The sequence below is a fragment of the Tachyglossus aculeatus genome, chromosome 11, assembly GCF_015852505.1.
Source record: "Tachyglossus aculeatus isolate mTacAcu1 chromosome 11, mTacAcu1.pri, whole genome shotgun sequence".
Taxonomy (NCBI): Eukaryota; Metazoa; Chordata; class Mammalia; order Monotremata; family Tachyglossidae; genus Tachyglossus; species Tachyglossus aculeatus.
Window position 1 is genome coordinate 66065842 of NC_052076.1, and position 16255 is coordinate 66082096.

The 16255-nt window shown below is 39.8% G+C and overlaps 1 protein-coding gene across 1 annotated transcript in view; it reads right to left on the reverse strand.

Annotated features, from left to right (window-relative positions):
• Positions 1 to 3087: 3087 nt before the first annotated feature.
• The window catches only part of NETO2 (neuropilin and tolloid like 2), a 34660-nt gene continuing 21492 nt past the window's right edge, over positions 3088 to 16255 (reverse strand). Inside the window, exons 8-9 of the mRNA XM_038753470.1 lie at positions 7398 to 7511; positions 3088 to 5403 (exon numbers count right to left, since the gene is read on the reverse strand). Coding sequence (XP_038609398.1) covers positions 4823 to 5403; positions 7398 to 7511 — 695 coding nt within the window. The 3' untranslated portion in view covers positions 3088 to 4822. The remainder of the gene's footprint in view (positions 5404 to 7397; positions 7512 to 16255) is intronic.

Consider the following 16255-nt stretch of genomic DNA (forward strand, 5'->3'; position numbering starts at 1 on the left):
TTTTGTATCTTCAGTCTGGCAATAGTAGATGTTTCTGAGGGCATAGTGGTGGCTCGGACTGTAAGAGTTTGAGGTTAAAACGTCCGTCGTTCCTAGGGGAATTCTGAAAAAAGAAAACTGCCTTATATCTGTTTATTCCCATGGTCCCTGACCACTGTCTTTCTTCCCTTTTTATCTGGGCTAGGTCTTTTTGATACTTGTAGATCTTCTCATCGAAAGCTCTTGGCTCCTTTTTAATCTTCAACTTCAGCTCATTTCTCTCATTTTTATGGCAAAATTGTGAAGGCAGAGCTGTGTTGGTGTAGTACTTAACATATTCCCTTTTAAATATGGAACCTGGAGTATGACAGGAGTGAGTAGCTTTGCAATTATATTGTGCCACAGAAGCAAATACAGCTTCCATTATCTGGGCCCTAGTTCCGCTTCAGTGAAGGAAGTTGTATTCCCTGTTGATGTAAGATGGCTTTGGTGTCTTGCTTTTTGGATGATTAAGGTATTTTTCAAAAGGAATACCCCATACAGTAACTTATATAAAAAAAGATATCCTGTATGCTAAAGTGTTAACATCTAACATTATTTAAATTTATTTTGGTGTTTAGTGATTGAAGGAAAACTGAAATTGTGCCCAAACTCTCCAGCTAACACAAATGCTTTGGAAGTCAGTCAAGGGCTCTGTAACTCTCCACCCAGCAAGCAAGCTTCCTAAGCTTTTACTCAAGAATTGCCAGTGCAAAACCCTAAGTGCTGATAAGGATTCTCACACATTATCTGGATCCTTCCTCTGATCCAAAACCACCGCTTAAAAAGAGATAAGTTGTTACAGAAACGCATCCTAACCTGCAGCTTCTTAGTGGATTGGGTTTTATATTTTTAACTCAATAGAAATAAAAATTAAGCTTTTTATAACAGCTGCATCCTGGATTATCAATGATCCTGACAAAGGGAAACAAGTTCCGAATGCTGGTGATATGCAAAATGGATAGGAAAATGGATTTATTTAGGCAAATTTTTACAGAAAAAGAAACATAAAAGCAGCCTGATCCAAAGTGCTCAGAAAAGCCTCTGAAATCTAGGGAGAACGGGTCATCCCAGCACTTAATTCTCCAGTATGTTCACATTTTCTGTTCATTTCCTATGGTTTATTTCAAAAATAATCACAAGAACAAAACCATCTAATCCACTTTTACCATGCTGATAAATTACTGATCAGTCATTAATGCAGAAATTGAAGCAAATCTATTATGATGACCTGATTTTAGATACAATATACAGTCTGAAAAATGTAAAATACAAATAAAAAAAAACCCTGTATCAACACGTGAGCAGTTAAAGAATACAACCTGATTAATTGATTCAAGTGTACATGGAATTCTTCAGATATTTAGAAACTCCTGCTCAACCCTCAAACAATCATATTTGAGTGCTTACTGCGTGCAGAGCACTGTACTAAGCACTTGGGAGAGTAAATATAACAGAGCTGGTACACATTCCCTACCCACAAAGAGCTTGCAGTCTAGAGGGGAAGACGGGGATTAATACAAATAAATAAACTGCAGATCTGTACATAAGTGCTGTGGGGCTGAGGGTGGGGTGAATAAGGGGAGCAAATTCAAGTGGAAGGATGACGCAGAAGGGAGTGGGAGAAGAGGAAATGAGGGCTTAGTCAGGGAAGGCCCCTTGGAGGAGATGTGCTTTTAATAAGGCTAAGCACCAAGCGATGTAGAGAGTGGTCGTGGCCTAGAAGAGAGCTCAAGTTAGCATTCAAAAGTAAAATTAAAAAGTGAGCAAATATATTAGTGCACACTGATTTAAAGCATCAGCCTAGAGATTCAACTCTGCTGGGATTCAAAATTACTACTCTGAAAAACAAATAGTCTTTTCCCTACTTTGTGTCAGTAGACAGCAATTCAGATGGCTCTTGACACAAAGAAACGTATTTCTCATTGGTGGTACGAGAAACAAGGGAATGTTCAAAGATAGACATTTAGGAGATTAAGAGATTCTTTCAATGTCTGACAATTATATGCAATATGATACCGCAGAAATAAAAGCTGCTAAAAGGGTCTTAAGCAATCAGTGTGAAGAGGCTTTTTATCATCTACTTTATGACATGTGCAGGAAATCCCTTCATTCCCTGAAAGGATCAGATTCTTATATTCTTTGCACAAAAGAATATCATGCTTTTAATGGGCACTCTAATTAAATTCGGCAGCATTGGAGAATTGATGTTTATTCCAACTTTGCTTAACGATGTGACACTTGGAAGGCAGTAATGATATTAATGATATTTTTAGACTGTGAGCCCACTATTGGGTTGGGACTGTCTCTATATGTTGCCAACTTGTACTTCCCAAGCGCTTAGTACAGTGCTCTGCACACAGTAAGCGCTCAATAAATACAATTGATGATGATGATGATGATTAAAGAGTGGAAATGTGTAGATATTTCCCCAATAGTTTGCTACGAAAGATTTCTCCCTAGTATGGATTTTGGACTGCCCAGTTTCACTCACTGACCATGGGATTTATTTAACTCTTGGTTACCCCAAGACAGCAATGTCTCGTCTGATCATCTTATATCTACCCCAGCACTTACTTAGAGCAGGGCTTGGCAAGTAGTAAACCCTTAACAATTACCACAACTAGCTAAATATGCATTATCTGTGTTAGATCAAGTAGCTACCACTGACTATGGCTGAGGAAATGATGCTGCAAGTTTCTCCTAAAGCCTACAGAAGGAAAAATTCAATTAAAAGTTACTCTTGAGGATGAGAACATTATCCTATACCTAGAAGATGCTGTTATTATTTTCTGTATCTACTTTCAGCTTTATGAAATATCACAGCTGTTTTGCCTAGGTTATAACTTTACTATAATATTCCAAAATCTGTTTATACAAATCTTTATTTGCAAGGGCCTGCTATCTAATCCCATCTGCTTATTTTGGTTTACTTGGGCAAGTCCTTTTGATTATTTGGAGTTCAGAAATAGAGATAATTGTATCAGCCTTCATCATGGAGCCCGTTGTTGGGTAGGGACCGTCTCTATATGTTGCCAACTTGTACTTCCCAAGCACTTAGTACAGTGCTTTGCACACAGTAAGCGTGCGCTCAATAAATATGAATGAATGAATGGGTATAGTGCATGGATGGGAATAGTTTCTGGGTACTAGCTAAAATTTGACTTTCAAAATCAGCTTATTGGTGTCACAAATTACCTTTAAATGTATTTCTTATATACAAGTACCCTTAATAGTAGAATCGACCCCAGCCTCAAAGGAAAGAAAAACAAAAATGTAATGGAAATTACTGGAAAGCTGCTTGATAAAGAGTGTTATTTTAAATCCCATTTCATGTAACTTTAATGGGCATTAACAATAGAACCTAATAGTCTCTTCTACAGTTTAAAAGTATGACAGGCCTGGAATTTTATAGTTCTGAAAAATAAAACTTTTCTGCAGGAAAGTACCTCAAGATCCAGGCCCCAAGCAGTGCTACACAGAACGTGATTTGGGAATCAACTTTTTACATACATCTTTAATACCAGATACGTGCAGTAACTTGGAACTATAAATGTCACACTTAGTAAAAAAAGTAATTAGCTCCCACAAGCTAAACAATATTAAAAAGGAATTAAAAAAATCTAATGTACAATCTTCAAGTTCTTTACAACTGATTACAATACACAGCTGTCACAGCATGTTAGCACACAAAGCTGTTAATGGGAACCTTGAAACAAACTTGCCTCAAATCTCAAGTCCTGATTTAATGAACAGTATGTACAGTAACAAACTATATCAAAAAACCTTAAAAATACAATGGGAGTTTTTATGGCATGTTTATAAATTATTTCCATCTACCATAGAAAGGTCAAAATCAATGTTAAAAGAAAATGTGACAGGTATAGTTACAATACCTCCCTGTTCCTTCCTCAGAAAACTTGGTTATTACATACCAGAAGAAAAATAAATATGTGGAATAAGGGCTTTTTTTTTAAAAAAAAAAAAGAACATAGATTGGGGGAACGTATAGATCTTCTAAAAAAATGTTAACACTATCTATACAACAGAGGAAGTTAAAATCCACCACTAGCATAGGTGGGGTCAAGCGCTGGGAACAAGCCAGTGTTTGAAATTGTAAAGCAGGTGAACCACTTCATTTTGGTTTCTGAATTTCCAACTAAGGTAATGTAAAGGCTTATGTATCTCAAGGTTCTAAAGTATTTAGCTATAGTATAACTGATAAATACCATCAAAATGCAATAAACCATTTTACTTCTCACAGAAATCACAGGCTAAGGAATTAAATGGCAGCAGTATAGAAATCAGTCAAGAAGAAAACAGATGGATCCAACGTAATTCTTGGGTCTTAATTGGCACTTACCATAATAACTCAAGCTGTAATTTGACAAATTCTGTACCGACAGTCCTTATCAAAAGATGTGTAAGTGCATGAATTGCTTTTACATAGTTAAGCATTTGAACTATTAAAATGACTAGCTTGAAAACAAGATGGCATTTAGAGAAAAGATGAAGGAAGGCTCTGAAAAGCTGAGAGCGAATGCAAGACTAGAACTTACTGATATGGCTACTAAAGTAATATTATCCATCTTTAGGCATCCATGAGAAACCTTCAGTTTGTTGTTCAAACTAGCCAGGCCACCTGAGAGCAAAAACTTCACCGTTACAAGAGTTACTAGTACCTCGTATTTCTGAGGGGGTAAAAGAAGTGGAATGAAGCCAAAAGGAAAAAAGGAGGCAGTATTTGGCCCGTGTGTGCTGTGCATTTACGTGCACATGCCTGAATTTCACCTCTGGTAGAAGATTAGAAGTCAATGGACATGGATCCTTGTGCAGAATCGTCTCGCCCCCTCACGTAAATTTCACAGGGGATCTCTTCCATCACTCGGTCTTCTATGGCCGGCTCAGAGCATTCGTGTGATTGTTTGAAAGTGTAGCTACTCTTTTTGAAGGTGCTATTAAACGTTTTCATTGGCTGAGGTTGTGCAAAATCATTACGGAAAGGAAGTTCCATGGAACTGAGGTTGGTCCTGCTTTGTTTGACACTGGAGGCTTGGGAGCCACAGTGGTGGTCGTGAATACATCGAGAAGCAGTAGAAGCACGGCGCATCTTCTGGTAGTTCTCCAGTTCCTCCGACAGATCGGCCAGATCTGCGGAAATCTCTTTGTCCCTCAGTGAAAACAGTTCATAGTGAGGGGGATCGAACACTTCTTGGAAGCCAGTTTTGTTAAAGGCAGTTTTGCAAGCCATGACTTTTTTGCGGGGCTGCTTGATTTGCACTAGGATAGAAATTATGAGAAGGACCAAAACAATCCCAGATGTGACGCCAATGATTGTTCCATGGGTTTTGGTGATCTGTTCAAATAGCCCCGCCTTTTTCTTTTCTGGAAAGAAAGATATTGATCGTGTCAGGTTCCATTCATGCAAACCTTGTCCCAAAGATTGGGTAATTTAGTTACGTATTGCTAAGAGGCAGGAGAACGCTTGGATAAAACTAAACACATCACGCTGGATTAAATACGCCCCAGATGACAATTTCCTAATCAGGTTTAAAAAATCAAGGTACCTATGAAGTATATGGAACATTTTTAGCACTATTAAACAAAATGAGTTACATACAGAATAAAGGATCCCCATTCTGAAGGAATTTCTGTGAACTTGTAAATTGTAGAATTTAAATGACTGAATGAGTCTAGAGTTTTTGCTTTGGTCAGTCTTTTTTCTACCCAAGAGCCAATGTCTTGAATATAAAATTCCATAGTTTAGGAATTAGTGACCGGAGATGATGCCTCTACTAGCTTTATTGGTGGTTGGAGCTGAGTAGCTCTTAAAAAAGAAAACCCTTCGCTATTTATCTTTGCTGGTCTGAAGTATTTGTTCTCCTGGGACTCATTTTGTATGCTGCTTGTTTTTTGAACACTCACAACATGATGATAGATGATAGAACTATTTTCTTTTTCTCCCCCTTTAAAGTGTAAGAAACTTAAGGTTCGGGAGCGTATATCAAGCTTAAGTTGCAAGGTCAAAGCACATAACACACTGTGTTGTGTTATTTAGTTCTCCTTCCTTTAATTCCTTCAGAATAGGGATCCTTTATTCTGTACCTAGCTCATTTTGTTTAATGGTGTTAAAAATGCTCCACATACCTTGTAGGTACCTTGATTTAAAAACCTGATTAGGAAATTATGTCATCTGTGGCACATTTAATCCGGCATGATGTGTTTTGTTTTATCCAAGTGTCCTCCTGCCTCTTACCAATACTTAACTTAATGAGTTATTTAAACAGTGCTCTGCACACAGTAAGCGCTCAGTAAATACGATTGAATGAATGAATGAATGAATGTGGGCCGGGACGTATCTACCAACAGAGTAGTGCTCTGCGTACAGTAAGCACTCAAATACCATTTAAGATAACAGAACACTTAATAAATACTACTACTTCTACCATTGGCTGAATTTTTCCTGAGAATTGCTATAGGAAGAAAAGATTGGTGTTTTGCTGGAAAAGTCGCTGACTTTTTAAAATCTGCCCACAGTTTTCAATCTTGGTAAGGTTTTGTACAGAGGGCCAGGTTCGGTCCACTTGCTACACGCAGGCTGAATCTCAAGTGACATAATGAGAATTAAATGTTTGGAAATGATATGCTAGCACTTCATATCAACTACACAAGATGGCAGTAGAATATGGCACATTTTCATATGTAAAGTACTTATTCATAGAGAAAAATGTGAAAAATTGTAGTCGTGAGAAAATTATTTTTACACTAATATTGGCCTGCATAGGCTTGATCTTGCTGTGGGGTGGCAGGTTAAAGTGTTGTAAGTCAGGTATGTTCCCGAAAGCACTTGCCAATGAAGGGAATGCCTGAGCAAAAATCTCTGGTGATAAAACTTATTAAATGGAAAAAGTAGTCTTCAATAGATTTTTTAAAAAAATTCTGCAATATTCTATCCATCAGTAACTATTATTTGATGGTGACTGAACCCCAGTATCGTTTCTGTATGATTTACAAAGATGAAATTGTTAGTGATAACTGCTTTTATAATTACTCTGCAATTAGAACAGTGCTTGGCACATAGCACTTAAATACCATATTATTATTATTATTATAGTAGATGGTGACACTAAGTGGAGTCTCCTAATTTCTAAATGTCATTAGAATTAGATTGTTTTACCTACAAGACAGTAACCCTCATTTGTGCCACCCCATGTAACGTAGATATGATTTTTTTTTTCATTTTAAATTGAAATTTGAACCCACTTTTCTGACTTGCACAGTAGCTGTATTCAAATGCAGTTAGAAACAAAATTATGACTCGCTTCATGGAAGGCAAGAAGCAATCTCATAAATAAGGTTCAACTTCACAGTATATTCACCTTTACAGTGATTTTCATCCCAAGGGTATGCACAGTTTTGAACACCATTGCAGACTAAAGAATTATTGATGCACATGTTGCTATGGCAAAAGAAAGTGCTGCTTGAACAGGGAGCTGCAGGGAAACAGAAAATGATTTGAGTTGCCAAGAAAATCAACAGAGCATTCCGATTAGTAACCCATTACTACATAAAACAAGGGCAGTTCCTGTGGTTATTATACTAAAAGGCTTCTACTGCAAGAAAGGTAGAAGGCACTAAAGTACTAGAAAACATTTTATTAATTTGGGAACATTTTTGCTTTTGCTGCTATATGGTTGTTTCGGAGATTAAAGGGTTGCACTGATCATTTTGGTGTAAAATAGCATAAGGCAGACGTGTCTGTTTAACAGGTAAGTACTAAAAGTTTATAATGCACAAATGTTTTTCATGAATCCTGCTTCCCCTCAGTTTCACAGGATTAGTAAAATCACTCCTCTTATTACTGGCCCATCATAAACTATAATGGCTTGAACCATGGGGCTATTTTTACATAATGTCACTATAATGGTCGCTATACCCATGATTCCCCAAGAGCACCTGAATGCTCTGTTACATGAATGCTTTCTAAATTCTTAAAGGGATGTTGGCACTAAACTAATCCAAGCTATATTACACCAAATGGGACAACATAATTTGCTTAATTAGCTTCACGATTCACTAAAGCCAGGACTAAACTCTAAAAAGAATTTGTATTTTTTTTGTAAAAAACAACAGGCAATATATTTGTTCAAAGATGTCCTATGTAAAAAGAATAGATTTGGAAAACCAAGCATCAGAATTGAAACTAGAAGGGGCCAATCCCTTGGGATATGTGGAGACAGATCTTCCCAATCTGTGCAATACACCCATAGTTAGCAAGGTATGGTTGAAAATTGCATTAACTTGTGAGGTTAATAGGGTAGTTTGGTATAAATTTCTCTCATTAGATGCTAGAACTTTTTCCTCAAATTGCATGATCGTTTGCCTGACTCTCCTTCAGATCACAAACTCCTCCAGGACAAGTCGAGAGAAGAATCATGTGGCAGGAGCACGGGCTTGGGCGTCAGAGGACATGGGTTTGAATCCTAGCTCTGCTATTTGACCTTGAGCAAGTCACTTAACTTCTCTAGGCCTCAGTTACCTCATCTGTAAAATGGGGATTAAGACTGTGAGCCCCACGTGAGACAACCTGATTAACAGAACAGTGCTTGGCACATAGTAAGCACTTAACAAATATTATAATAATTATTACTGTTATTACCATGCCCGTATTCTTCCTTTTAATTGTCACACATCCTCCCCCACCTTCAAAGCCCTTCTAAAGGACACCTTCTTACAGAGGCATTCCTTGACTAATCCCCACCTCCTTGAAGATTAATTCCTTTGGCCACACACAACACTGATGTTTATTATTATACTCAGTCATTCATTTTCTGCTTACTTTGCTACCAAGAAATCTATGCCTTTCTCTTTTATTCCCATTATATGCACCCAGTCTATATCTGCCTATCTTCTTCCTTAGATTGCAAGCCCCACAAGGACAGGAATAATAATAATAATAACATAATAATAATAATGATGGTATTTGTTAAGCACTTACTTTGTGCCAAGCACTGTTCTAGATAGAACTGTATCTGGGTAGATACAAGGTTAAGAGGTTGTCCCACATGGGGCTCTCAGTCAACCCCCATTTTAAAGATGAGATAACTGAGGCACAGAGAAGTTAGGTGAGTTGTCCAAAGTCACACAGCTGATAAGTGGAGGAGCTGGAATTAGAACCCACGGCCTCTGATTCCCAAGCCTGTGCTCTTTCCACTAAGCCACACTGCTTCTAAGACACTGGAACTGTGTCTTCTACTTTCGTTCTATGCATCCAACACAATAAGTACACAGTTAATTCTGATGATATTACTGAATACTATTATGTCCTAATTCAGTTCTCAATGGATACTACTTTATTTCCAGGAAATAATCCAAAAGGAGAGATTGATTCAACATTGCTTTTGTGAATTTGCTTAGTTTTACCTAATAAAGTGGGGGGTTCCAAAGACCGGGGTTGCCAGGATTTACCAAATAAGTTGGGGTTGCTATGAACCTTGTTGCTACTGTATAAACTATTTTGAGAGCTGGATGCTCTAAAGCACAAACAGGATTGGAAGAGAAAGGCCACGTTCAAGCAACCACAATTGAAAATACCAGGGAATCAAATCGAAATCAAAATCAAAAATCTGATATTCCAGACTCAAATTTCCTTGATTCCAGGAGAATGTAGGTAGAAATATTTCTGGGGTAAGAAAACCACTGTCCAAGTTTCAAATTTAAGAGTCACATCAATCAAGTCTGTGTTTAAAAAGCACCTAACCCTTTAAGAAAATTAGGATGTTAAGTTCCATGTTGGAACCTATATATCCTCCTAGACTGTAAGTTCGTTGTGGTTAGGGAACGTGTCTCCCTAACCAACTCGGTTATATTGTACTCTCCCAAGTGCTAAGTACACTGCTCTGCACACAGTAAGCACTCAAATAAGACTGTTTAACATTCCAGTTAGAGACAAAAGAAAAATTGGAAGACAGAAGGAAATATTAATTATTTACAATTGTAATATGCAGTCTTTTTCCTAACCAGATTTCCCTTCCTTGAGATATAAAGTTAAACGGCATCCCAAGAGAATACTGAGGTAGTCACTTTGGCTCCTCCTAAGAGACTGAGCAATCACACAGGCAAGATATATCTCCTGGGAGGACCCAAAAGGCAGAACTGTTTTTGGATAGAACTAAATGTTTCTCCGGCAAGGAGAATTAAATAAGTCACTAGTGCAGAACTTGTTGAAACCTAAGCCTTTTCAGTACTTTTTTCTGCCTGATCACTTTGAGGATTTATTCAAAGGTTGAAATTTTATTAGATTGATTTATTCCCCTAAGGCAAGTGTTCCATCCTATTTGTTCCTTTATCTCCTTATCTGCCTTCTTTATAACAAAGAATCAGTTATAGTAGCGATGTAGTGCTAACTATTCTATACCAGAGCTTGAGAAAATGGAAGCTATTTCATGCTTTAACTGGTCTCTAATCATCTAGCGTGATTTATTCAGTAAAACCCTCTGACAAATACATTTGGCCAATAAAATTCACTTCTTATTGCTCTTACATTAAAACTCAAATCCAAATAGTTAAAGAGGTCAGGAAGCATGTTAGTGTATAGGAATACAAGAATGCTTCCAGAGTGATTACACAATTCACATTAACTAAAAGAGCCATATACTTGAACAATGAAAAGGTCATTTTAAATTTTAGATAACACTTAGCTAGTTTTAGAAAGATATTATTCAAGTGGGGACAAATGGCACTTACATTTCTAAATGTATACCCTTGCTTCAGATTTACAATCTATTAGCTTCAATTTCACAAGACTAGCCTCCAGAGGCATCATTGGTGAAACGGGGCTCATGGGAGCTATGGAGATAGGATGAACAACTTTAAAGCAGCCGGCCATGGCAGGGAGGAGAGGGAAATGGGGAAAAAGTTTGGAATGTGGGGTAGGGAGAGGGGAAGTTACCTGATTGCCAGGGGGAGTTAACAGGGAGGACATGAAGTCCATTTTACTTCCGACGAACTAAAAGTTGGCTCTTCTATTGTGGAATTTCTGTGACTCACAGTAAACACATCAATAGCTACTATACTCTCCTACAATTGGCTCAGTATACAATTTTGGGTAATTTTGATAAAAATTTGGTAAAAAGGATACCCAACCTAAGTTTGGGCACCAATCCCCTGCTTATAATATTGATCTTTTGAGAAAATTTATTCTGACTTACATTTCAATTTATGAAGGCAAATTTTCAGAAATCAATTGGGTTGTAAATCAGAGGACTGTCTATATATTCATTCCTTCAGTCGTATATAGTGAGCGCTTCCTGTGTGCAGAGCACTGTGCTAATCATTTGGGAAAGTAGTATCCAGCAATAAAGAGAGACAATCCCTGTGCACAATGAGCTCACAGGAATGTGTATTCATTTCCAAAGAGCTGCTGAATGATGGCTTGAAGTGGGGAAGGAACGGGGAAAAGAAATTAAAGAATCATTTTAAAGTCAGATGTGGCGGAGCTGTGAACAGATGAGAGACAGCAGCACCAAACACGCTTGATGCTCAGCAATTACAAGTCAGGCACCTCTTTTAGAACAGAGGCTTTTGGAAGATTCATTTAATTGCATATATTGAGTGCTTACTGGGTGCAGAGTACTACAATAAGCGTTTGGGAGAGTACAATATAACAGTAAACATATACATTCCCTGCCCACAGTGAGCTTACAGTCCAGAGGGGGGGACAGACATTAATATAAATAAATAAATTAAAGATATATATGTAAGTACTGTGGGGCTGGGAGGGAGGATGAATGAAAGGAGCAAGTCAGGGCGACGCAGAAGAAAGAGGGAGAAGAGGAAAGACGGGCTTAGTCAGAGAAGGCCTCTTGGGGAAGATGTGCCTTCAATAAGGCTTTGAAGGGGGAAAGAGCAATTGTCGCATTTGAGGAGGAAAGGAATTCCAGGCCAGAGGCCGGATGTGGGTGAGTTTGGCAGTGAGAAAGATGCGGCTGAGGTACAGTGAAAAAGTCAGCATTAGAGGAGCGAAGTGTGTAGGCTGGGTTATAGTACGAGAGTTATAGCAGGTGATGTGAGGTAGGAGGGGGTAAGGTGATTGAGTGATTTAAACCCAATGGTGAGGACCTTTTGTTTGATTTGGAGGGGGATGGACAACCACTGGAGTTTCTTAAGGAGTGAGGAAATGTTCTGAATGTTTTTGCAGATAACTGATCCTGGCAGCAGAGTGAAATATGGAATGGAGTGGGGAGAGACAGGAGGCTGAAATAGTAATCAAGGCAGCACAGGATAAGCGCTTGGATTCACGTGGTAGCAGTTTGGATGGGAGGGGAAAGGGCGGATTTTAGTGATGTCGAAAAGGTGGAATTGTCAGGATATAGTGATGGAGGATTTAGTGATGGCTTGATTACGAGGGTTGAATGAGAGAGAGAGGAGTCAAGGCTAATACCCATACCAGAATGACTTTGACAGAAGATGGGACTTTCTGAAGAGGGTGTGTCCACAGAGTCGCTATGGGTCAGAGACAACTTGATGGCATGTGAAGAGAAGTACTTAGTACAGTGCTGAGCAAACAGTAATCACTCAATAAATTCGATTGACTGACTGCAGTTCAAGCTTGGGATTCCTGGCAAAGGTAAAGCTGCCTCATGGCGAGGGAACCAAGCAGAGAAGTATGGTTTTAGGCAGAAGTCCTGGCCTAAGGGTTTGTAGCGGGCTCAGAGTGGCACTGCTTTCTGGTAGGAACCCTGGCCCTGGGTGGAACAGGTGGCGGAAATGGTAGTGGTGTTGAGCCTTCCCTGGATAATGACAATAATAATGACAATGGTACTTGTTCTCAATGGAAAGAGCACAGACTTTGGAGTCAGAGGTCATGGGTTCAACTCCCAGCTCCCCCAATTGTCAGCTGTGTGACCTTGGGCGAGTCACTTAACTTCTCTGTGCCTCAGTTACCTCATCTGTAAAATGGGGATTAAGACTGCGAGCCCGTGGGACAACCTGATCCCCTTGTAACCTCCCCAGCGCTTAGAACAGTGCTTTGCACATAGTAAGCGCTTAATAAATGCCAATATTATTCTTTTAGACTGTGAGCCCACTGTTGGGTAGGGACTGTCTGTATATGTTGCCAACTTGTACTTCCCAAGCCCTTAGTACAGTGCTCTGCACACAGTAAGCGCTCAATAAATATGATTGATGATGATGATGATTGTATATGTTGCCAACTTGTTCTTCCCAAGCACTTAGTACAGTGCTCTGCACACAGTAAGCGCTCAATAAATACGACTGATTGATTACTACGGGCCAAGCGCTGTTCTAAGCGCTGGGGTAGAGACAAGGTAAATCAGGTTGTCCCACGTGGGGCTCGCAGTCTTAATCCCCATTTTACAGATGAGGCCCAGCAAAGTTAAGTGACTTGCCCAAAGTCACACAGCTGATAAGCGGCGGAGCTGGGATTAGAACCCATGACCTCTGACTCCCAAGCCTGGGCTCTTCCCATTAAGCCACGCAGCTTCTCCAAGGTTAACACTGCTGCTGACTGTAGAGAAATGTTGGTGGTGACGCATCCTGCCCTAGGGCAAAGGGAAACTTCCATACTGCCGCTTCCCCGGGTTTTTCTCTTAGCTATTTGGCAACCTCACTTAAAGTGAAACCGTTTGTGGAGGTGATTATCACAGTGCTGCTCTGAGGTAACTGCCGTTTTTTTCAACCAGTGCGAGGCTTATTTGGTTGAAAAAAAAAAACAAATAAAAAGGGTCTGGGGCCTGAACACACTTCAATTCACTTCAGTTCTCTGGCCCTGAACCAGCTACTGATTTAGATTTTATGAGAAGCAGCGGGGCTCAGTGGAAAGAGCACGGGCTTTGAAGTCAGAGGTCATGGGTTCGAGTCCTGGCACGGCCACATATCTGCTGTGTGACCTTGGGCAAGTCGCTTAACTTCTCTGAACCTGTTACCTCATCTGTAAAATGGGGGTTAAGACTGTGAGCCCCACGTGGGACAGCTTGATCACCTTGTATCTGCCCCCAGCGCTTAGAACAGTGCTTTGCACATAGTAAGTGCTTAACAAATGCCATTATTATTATTATTTTAATAATGTTTTGAGGAACAGCATGACCTAGTCAATAATAATAATAATAATGATGGCATTTGTTAAGCGCTTACTATGTGCAGAGCACTGTTCTAAGTGCTGGAGCACTGTTGGGTCTGGGAGTCAGAAGGACCTGAGTTCTAATCTTGGCTCTACCACTTACCAGCTGTGACTACTTCTCGGTGCCTCAGTTACCTCATCTGTAAAATGGACAAGACCGTGAGTCCCTTGTGAGACACGGACTGTGTCCAACCTGATTAACTTATCTACTTCAGTGTTTAGTATAGTGCCTGCCACGTAATAAGCACTTAGCAATACTATTAAACAAACAAAACAAAAAAAACCCAAAGGCATTTGTTTCTGTAATGGGTACAAACTATCTATCACCTCAAAATAATGATGGTGGTGATACTTATACATCCCTTAGGATGACCTACCTATAAATTCAGCAGTATAAGTGGAAACCCGTGGTCAAAAGATCTGTCGTTGCTCTATTAAGCCAAACAGTGAGGCCTATTGGGAAGGGGGTCAGGAGGGGTCAGGGGACCTGGATTCTTGTTCCAGTCATTCAATCATATTTACTGAGCGCTTACTGTGCGCAAAGAACTGTACTAGGCACTTGGAAAGTACAATTCAGCAACAGATAGAGACAATCCCTACCCAACAACGGGCTCACAGACTCTGCTTAGATCTGCTGCGCAATCTAGCACCAGTCATACTGCTACTTGAAATTGCAAAGCCAAAAGAGAAGCAGGGTGACCTCGTGGATGGATCATGGGCCCGGAACTCAGAAGGACCTGGGTTCTAATTCCGGCTCCACCACTTGTCTGCTGTGTGACCCCTGGAAAGTCACTTAACTTCTCTGTGACTGTTACCTCATCTGTAAAATGGGGATTAAGACTGTGAGCCCCTTGTGGGTCACGGACTGTGTCCAACCCAGTTATCTATCTCAGTGCTCGATATGTCCAAAACTGAACTCCTTGTCTTCCCTCCCAAACCCTGCCCTCTCCCTGACTCTCCCATCACTGTTGACGGCACTACCATCCTTCCCGTCTCACAAGCCCGCAACCTTGGTGTCATCCTCGACTCCGCTCTCTCGTTCACCCCTCACATCCAAGCTGTCACCAAAAACTGCCGGTCTCACCTCCGCAACATCGCCAAGATCCGCCCTTTCCTCTCCACCTAAACCAGTTCAATCTCTCATCCTCACCCGACTGGATTACTGCATCAGCCTCCTCTCTGATCTCCCATCCTCCTGTCTCTCCCCACTTCAATCTCCCCCTTCTAGACTGTGAGCCCGCTGTTGGGTAGGGACTGTCTCTATATGTCGCCAACTTGTACTTCCCAAGCGCTTAGTACAGTGCTCTGCACACAGTAAGCACTCAATAAGTATGATTGAATGAATGAATGCTTAGTACACTGCTATATAGTAAGCACATAAATACTATTGAAAAAACTGTATAATGATGCAAAAGTGCACTGGAAAATAAAATATGTACAGTTAAGGAATTATTAATGAGGAAGAAGTCCAGAAATTGCATTATGACAACTCTACAGTACTTCCGTCTCCTCACTGATTCAGAAGCCTTGTCTTTCAGCTCACCCAAAACCTCGACGGGTGAGGAAGATGCTGGAAACTTCTCTATCCACATTGCTTATGAAAATCAGCCAGTCAATCAAGAAATGGAATCACTGCTGACATAACAGCTCTGTCTCAACGCTCGCTATGCAGGGAGCCCCCAGGAAGTGTGCCACAAAAGGAAACGCATTAAGATTGGTATACATTCATGAACATATCTTCTACTCCTTTTATGGTTATTCTAATTATTTTAGTATCATACCTGTTCTAGTAGTAAGGAGATATTAGTATTCTGAAACTGGTGAGAAGACAAGTACATGGATTACTATTCTATATCGATTCCTTTAGTTGAGTTATCCTATTTTAACCACATCTGCAACCTGCACTGGGTAGGCGTGAAGTGACTCTGTCACGTGGATTTATTCTAGTTATGTAAACTTCTTCAGAATTATTGACTGTTTTCATGGATGAATACATAACAATTACAAATCATTAGTTAGAGAAGATAAATTACTCAATGATTTGAAACAATGCTGTGCACATGAATTTACTATTTTGAACACTGTTTATCATGGGGA